The sequence below is a fragment of the Cyclopterus lumpus genome, chromosome 15 (genome assembly GCF_009769545.1).
Source record: "Cyclopterus lumpus isolate fCycLum1 chromosome 15, fCycLum1.pri, whole genome shotgun sequence".
In the NCBI taxonomy this organism is placed as follows: Eukaryota; Metazoa; Chordata; class Actinopteri; order Perciformes; family Cyclopteridae; genus Cyclopterus; species Cyclopterus lumpus.
In genome coordinates this window covers 18307808-18315651 of record NC_046980.1, presented here as the reverse complement: position 1 = coordinate 18315651, position 7844 = coordinate 18307808, and the positions used below count along the sequence as shown (strand labels likewise).

The following is a 7844-nucleotide window of genomic DNA, read 5'->3' as shown; positions in this document are numbered from 1 at the left end:
GTTGGGAACTTTAAGGTCAGAGTGGCTTTCTAATGGGAGAACATTGTATTATGTATGACCACGGGGGAGAGTGTGCCGATTTGTGGAAGACCAGTCACTCCCCTGCTTACCTTCATGAGTGCCCTTTTGCTCACCTCGTCTTTGAAATAATTTTAATGGAAAGATACCGAGGCAGATTTTAGAAATTAGATTATTGGGCAACTCTGTGCAGCTGCCCACTGTTTAATCTCCTCATGACAGACCAGAAATGAAGAGCATCATTCCTTCTAAATCCTGTGCGCCCCCTGCCATACACACCAATTTAAAACCTCTGGTCTCTCCTCAAAAAACTTGAGCTTCTGCTGCCATCATCTAAATGTCTGTTTGTGAAAATGTAGGAGTGCGACTGTGTGTTTTAGTGCAAGTGTGTTAACTTACATTTAAATGACAGACTGATAAAGTCTCACACTCTAATTAAACACGACGGTCAGGGGTGATGAAGACGCAACTTATTAAGCCAACAGCTGGACAAGCCGTCTGATAAATTCTCACTAGAAGACGTTAAGAGATTAAAATGGTGAAGAAAAGTGCTAATAATACCAAAGCTAGTGCTTACCTCAGTAGGCTTATGGACAAAAATGCCATTAGCTGTCTAAAAAAGAAAAAAAAGTGAGGAATTCATAAACACTCAAACTATATCAAAAATATATTAAATCTGTTTATCCTAAGAAGAAACTATGAATGGTTTTACCCATGGGCAAAATTAAGAAATTTAGAGAAAACAAACAATTATTTGCAATAAGATATGTAAAAAGATTGGTTTTATTTCTTAGGTACATAGAATTATATAACAGAAATGTAAAATGCAGCCACATGATGACAAACCCTGATTACAGAATCAATATTTACAAATTAAGTGTAATTGTGTTTTATACAATTGCTTTTATACAGTGCAGTGTCTACAGTTTCATGTTCAATAATTGTAAATTATTTTAACATAATAATCAGCAAACAGTTAAATTGAAGCTTCTCAGTGATGATTCAGGGTGTTGAGGTCAAAGACCAGGTTTCCAAACCGTTTTGAAAGCATTTCCCAGAGTCCTCTGTGTCTGCCCAGGGGGAACTTTGCTACACTAGGGTCATGACCTTCAGGGAGGCCGGCTGGAACCGACGAATCTTCTTCTTCAGGGCTCGGGAAGCTTTGATGCGGCAGGCTGATGGCGCGGGGCGCGGGAGATGCTGGAGCCGCTGGAGCTGCTGGAGGGGTTGTCCAGCTGCGGTGGGCCCCAGAGCAGCCTCAGCCCACACCAGACCTCTCTCCTCCTGGCTGTCCACCTGGTCTTCCTCGTCCAGGGACAGGCTGCTGTCAGAGTCCGAGGACTGAACGCTCTGGCTCGACTCGCTATCTCCAAAGCGGTTGGTGGTTTTATCGCTCATCTCCCCCTCACTACTTTCAGCAATGGTGGAGTGAAACAGTGAGGCACATTCGGCAGAGTACTCTGACTCGCACCTGGGTGGGTAGTGGCTGGAGCTGTTGAAGGCTGCTGGAGGGTATCTGGCATTAAGATTGTGGAGGAAAGGGTTAGAGGACTGGAAGGAGCGAGGAGGTCCTATCCACTGTCCTGACTTGGCACTTATACTGCGGACCATCTGCATGCTCCCTGGTACCTGAACATGATGTTGAACACATGAGGCGTGGAACATCTCCACATCGGATGGCCATTTGGCAGCCCCCTGCCTCCTCTTTCTCTGCTCGACTGGCTGCTCGTACCCAAGACACTGCAGTCTGCGGCTTTTGCTGGACTTCACAACAGTAGGGATGGGATGTGGCTTAGGACGGACCTTGTGGGTGTACATGAAACCCGGGCTGCAGTGGCTGGAGTCGGAGCCTGAGCCCTGTCTGCGCTCCTCTGCGTGACTGGTGGTCAGTTTCTGGGTAGTTTGTCCTTTTCCTGATCTTCTCTGTTCCCCCTTGGTTCCACCACTGGCCTCTATGGTCCTTTCACCCGAGGAGTAGCCGTGTTGCTGCCTCATTGCTCTCGGCTTCTCATTGCTTTTTCTTCTCAGTTTCACGGCTTTGGTTTTACGGTCTGCCTGTCTCACCTTGACCCTCTGAGATCCAGCAGGCACAAATTCAGCATGGACAAACTCTGGGGAAGTTGTGTGACCGGCATAAACCTCAGAGCTCTGACTCTCCTCTGTGCTGGAGCTGTGGGCCATCCCCGATCTTTGTCTATAGACCTTTCTCTCTTGGGGCACGGACTCTGGATGGCCTCTCGCTACACAAGCATGGTCTCCTTGTGGTTTATCATTCTTTCTCAGAGATAAAGTGGTGACCTCATCTGCGTTGTAATCCCTCATGGCAGCAGGATAGGAGTATCGGTAGGAAACCTCCGGGGCTCTTACTGATTTATTGTGCTTTGCCTTATCAGCTGGCTCTTGGCTGAAGAATGTTGTACAGTGTATCTTCTGGTTGCTATCTAGTGGAGTGATGTCTGCGGCCGGGGCTGGAAGAGGCTGCAGCATTGACAAGTCTTTCTGAGACACTTCGGGAAACACAGTTAAAATCTCAGTGGGCCTCCTGTGATAGCCACCGCGTGTCAGCAGAGTCTCTGTGCCCATTTCACTCTGGATTTTGCTCAAGCTGCGCAGGAGGAGTTTGTCAATGTAACCAAGGTTCTTGGTCTCATAACCTATTTGTGCCCTTTGGAGGGTGTCAGAACCGCCCACTGCAAGGGGTCCTTGCCCCTCTATAAGTCCAGGTGTGGCTGGTTCTCCCCCGTGGGAAAAGATTGGGCTCTGGAGAGCGACAGCGTGCAGGGGGCTCGGGTAGCGGTACACTTCTGTCCCACTGCGGGACACCAGGTTGCTGTGAAATTTGGGGTCTACGGTGGAGGTCCTCAGGTTTGAGCACATTGATGGTTTCTTTGCATCCACAGATTTGTAGTAGCTTGGTCCTTGAGCAATCATCCTATCAAGATCCCCTAATGAACACAAAATACAGATGAACCTTTCAAATCACTGCCATTTTTATTATACAACCAAAAACATGTTGTATTGCTAAGTAACAGCAGTCGCATGGTTCTCATTAGGCCACGAGAGACTATCTTGAATTAAAGATTGAGAGATTTGGTTACCTGTTGACACAGGTCTTGGCCGAGCCTTTTCGGTGCTTAGTCGGATCCTGCTGCTGCCCAGATGGAGGCCGTTGGCCCGCGGAGGGTTGGTCTGGGTTGAGCTCTCATCGGCAGAGCGCCGGCGGATTACGTCTACTTGTGATGGCGGGCTGATGTGGGAATTAGCAGGACTCATGGGAGAGAGGAGAAGGCTCGTCTGGGAGGATGACAGACACTCGCTGTACACGGAGGTGCAGGAGTTGGACAACGAGCAAGAGCCGCCATCACTGAGCTCATAGAAACCTGGAGAGAGCAGGAACAATTATACACATGAGTGTTTTTCTTGGAATCCAGCAACATGTGATTGTAGCTTATAATAATAGCTTATGATAATTGAATACTGGCTAAACAACTGGAGGGTTTTTTGGTGCGATTGTTTGCCTACACACCTGAACTTGGCCGGCTGTCACTCTCCAGCTGATCTGTGGAGGCCTTGCTCACATCCAGCTTCAACTCACTGATCTGTTGGTCCAGCTGCTGCAAGTGACTCTTCAGGCCTACATCCTGTTTCCGAAGACGAGACTGTAAAACAGACAGAACATCACATTTTTAGCAAGGACAAGTCTTTTCTCAGGAAAAGAGATTATACACACACACACGCATGCATAGAGTTACACAAATTCTCTGTACAGGTGAAAATTACAAAGAAAAGTCACGATGGAGGTTGGCAGTGCATGCTTTAATTTCATTAAGACAAGGCCTGTTGTTCGGACAAAAGATGCTCTAATGTACAGCCATCAGAAAAACAAAGGCGACTCAGCTGTGGCTGATGATTAACCCCAGCAGGACAAGGAGGAGCATAAAAGAAGCAGTGGTGGGTAACTCATTTCTCCCCCACAGCGAGGGCCTGGCCATTGTGTAAACTAATAGAAGAGGAAAGCTTGGGGGTTGGGATGAAGGACTGTTTGCTTTGCAGCTCGGGCTCGGCATTTACTGTTACAGTGGTTCTGAAAATGAGGACGCCAGGTCACTGCTTGCAAAATGCACCGTTTAATTAAAGTCCTATTCTCATGTAAACGTCACGTTAGTTTGGTTGAGTTCTATTGAAACTGTGGCAAAAAAAGAAGAGTTCTTGGAAAGTGTTTCTGGACCATTAAGTCTACATGTAGATGTTGGTGTCTATTTAAATATGGGGTGTTGCTTGATTCTTGTTGTTCCGAGTTTGGGCTCATGGTTTAATGCACTTATTGTAAGTCGCTTTGGATAAAAGCCAGCTAAATGACATGTAATGTAATGAGTCTGCAGCATTTTGCGAGACTGTAAACCCTAATTTAAACCATCTGCTGTCGATGCACCATATACAGTGCATCGTTTCAAGCATTCGCCAATTCTACTAAAAGTCAAGCATGACACCTTAATCCCTGCCCTTCCTGTGAAGGCTTAGAACACTAGCCCACATGGAAAAAGCTGGTCATGGAAAAAACTCCACACAGCCAGTTGTCTGTAACACTCGAGGGCATCTCATGATCTGTCATTCACAGCAAATTAACCACTTTAAAAAAAAACACACCTCCATTTTTTTCTTATACTCCCTGGCATTAGGGTTTAATGATTGCGGTATGCACCCCCCCTGCAGTCTGCACACGCACTGTGTGCGCGCACGTAGACGACTCATCTTGGTGCTGCGGTGAACCTTGATTTATGACGCCTATCCTACTTCCTACCCCCAGCTGAGAGCATGAAAGTGTGTCTGCTAATAATTGAAGACGGAATGCACATGAGCGTCAGCTGACGGCAAGATTCAAACGAACGGTTGTATTCCCACGACAATAAAAAAGAAAAAGTAAACGAGGGTTTTAATCCCATCGTTATAAAGATGAACTATAATAAAAAAGGTCAAACAAATATTATGACTGACACCAAACTACCGCCTGCGCAGTGTGCCCCCGAGAGGTATTTTAATGATTGTATGGCTTCTGTGATGAATTGCTTCCTACCAGCTGTTGCTTCAGGGTTGTCAGGGTCGCCTCCAGCCGCTGTTCCTCGGCCCCCATCGTCCGGAGACTCTCCGGGTCTGCGAGGACAGCAGTGACCGGCTTCTCGCGGTCCATCCTCAACGCCCAGCTCACCATGTCGCTCTGTCGGTCCTTCAGCAGATGCAGCTCCTGCAGCCCGGCCAGTGCAGCCTGCAGCCTCTCCCCGACCCTGCTGCGGTCTACTCCGACCGCAGCGCCCATCATCCCCGCACAAGACCCCTTTCTGCTCAGCATGCTGGAGAGCGGCGTCCGGGCATATATCCTGAACTAAGACGCGGTGGTAGAAACGTCCTCGCTCAGACTTCGTTGGTGACTGTCTTCTTGTTGTTGCTGCTGCTGCTGTTGACCTGTTTGGTTTTTAAACTACCTGTTAAATCTTGAGCTCAGAGGAGCGACTGAGCTCCTCCCACAGACCAAACAGCCCTCCTCCCCATTGGCTGGCACTGAGTCCCAATGAACATCTGGTACTAATCCTCTCCATTCAAGTCCTCACTTGAGCTGCCCAGGCAAGTACTAATTAATCTGCATAATACCACATGGCATGATGAGCATAGTATTGTGCTATTTACAGTATTATTGTGTTATTATTCTCTCCAGTTTGTAACCAGCAATTTCAGGGAATACATAGGCTATATACATGTGCTCTCGGTATCACTCAACAAAACCAAAAACTATTCACCTGAAAAACATGCTTCTGAGCCATTATGAAGAAGGTATTCCACACCTTTTTTTTGTACAAGGATGAATTTGACTCTGAAGTCCAAAGTCTTTGCAAAACTCAAAGCTTGAAATCACATTTTAAATTTTTTTTGCATGGATGACCTATTACTCTTTATTTTGTTTAATAGAACATAGATTTAAAACTACTAATCTTGGTTTAACCAAACTCATTTCGTTGTAGATTTTCTATTTTCACTTGGGAATGGAGACTTGAGAAAGCTGAAAATGTAGAAGGTGGTGGCAGTATAGACTAGTTATAGATAAATGACGCCCCCTTGTGGTAATAAAGAATACTACACTTTAATGATCTGCACATGGACATGTATCCTAAGTTAACGGTTACATGTAATGTTTTAGGTGTACACAAAAGGGGAAGAAACAGCCAGTGTTACCTGAACAGCTCCCAAAACAAAGACTTAACACAATTACGTAAAATACGTTTCAAAACCTTTGGGATGAGATGATACGATAGTATTTCAATGTGGTATGAGCACAAATAATATACCCACATTCATTGAATGTCAGTATCTGACATAACAGATGATTTTAGAGAGAAAAGTGTGAATGACACCTGAATGTAATTGAGGAGACAATGAGGAAATATATACCCATAAAGACACCGATAATCATTGGAAATTTCTGATCGGATGTTGAAAATTAGGTTAATAGTGTCTGCTGGAGGAAGTGAATACTTTTTTTCACGGGATTCAGGAATACAGGGACACTGAACTGGCTTTATCTGAGGGGCACTTTTGCAAAATGACAGTAGTTATGTTAAGAAGCACAACAGTCAATGTTTTGGTTACCAAACTTCCTTTGTCTATTCTTCCCCCATGCAAGCTGAAAATGTAATTGCACTCAAAGTACAAAAGAAATTCCCATAGTGAGTCAATTTATTTGCATTGGGAATTATACTATTTTGGTGGGTCACAAGGCCTATACATTAAGATGTACGCCACTTACAGCTTTAGGATTCTGGCAGGACTTTAAAGTAAAAAGAATATATATAAATATATATACAGTATATACACACTACCGTTCAGAAGTTTGGGGTCACCCAGACAATTTCGTGTTTTCCATGAAAACTCAGACTTTTGTTTATCAAATGAGTTGCAAAATGAATAGAAAATATAGTCAAGACATTGACAAGGTTAGCAATAATGATTTTTATTTGAAATATTAATTTTGTCCTTCAAACTTTGCTTTCATCAAAGAATGCTCCATTTGCAGCAGTTTTATAGCTTCTCTCACCAGCATAACTGTTTTCAGCTGTGCTAACATAATTGCACAATGGATTTCAAGGGTTTTCTAATCATCCATTAGTCTTCTAAGAACACAATGTACCATTAGAATACTGGAGTGATAGTTGCTGGAAATGGGCCTCTATACACCTATGTAGATATTTCATAAAAAACCAGACATTTCCACCTAGAATAGTCATTTACCATATTAACAATGTATAGAGTTTATTTCTGATTAATTTAATGTTATCCTCATTGAAGAAAACAGTGACCCCAAACTTTTGAACGGTAGCATATATATATCAAATGAAATCTGATATCCAATTTATACTACATTCAAGGGGAATACCTGAAGGTGTAAATGACTGAGACCAAAGATATATTGTGCATATCTTTAGTGGTGCCAGTGTAATTTAACATACATTACAAAAGCAGGAAAGGTACTGTTAACATAAATGTACTAAGAGTCAAGAAACTCACACTTTTACTCACACAAACTATTGTGACCAGTAGGAAACCACTGCTGCAGGGAACGCGAAAGGGTTCTCACCTGCACTCAATCTTACTATACATGTTGTCATCAAGACAGGCCCCTCCCACTTCCTGCTCCTCCTCACACAGCTCCGCCCCCAGACCTGCTCCCCGCAACACCGACTGTAGCTGAGCTTGTATGCAAGTTTGCTCAATGTAATGAACGTCAGTGTCAACAGCTTTATCTCAGCTTCAAAGTGCCTCAAGTCCTTTGCAAAATG

General features: G+C 44.5%; 1 protein-coding gene across 1 annotated transcript; it reads right to left on the bottom strand.

Moving 5' to 3' along the window:
* Positions 1-774: 774 nt before the first annotated feature.
* Positions 775-7615, bottom strand: dact2 (dishevelled-binding antagonist of beta-catenin 2). Its single transcript, XM_034552186.1, has 5 exons — positions 7585-7615; positions 5093-5478; positions 3545-3677; positions 3117-3398; positions 775-2963 (listed from the first exon to the last, which is right to left on the bottom strand). The coding sequence occupies exons 2-5, from the start codon at positions 5363-5365 to the stop codon at positions 1108-1110; spliced, it is 2544 nt and encodes an 847-aa protein (XP_034408077.1). The 5' UTR covers positions 5366-5478; positions 7585-7615; the 3' UTR covers positions 775-1107.
* Positions 7616-7844: the final 229 nt, after the last annotated feature.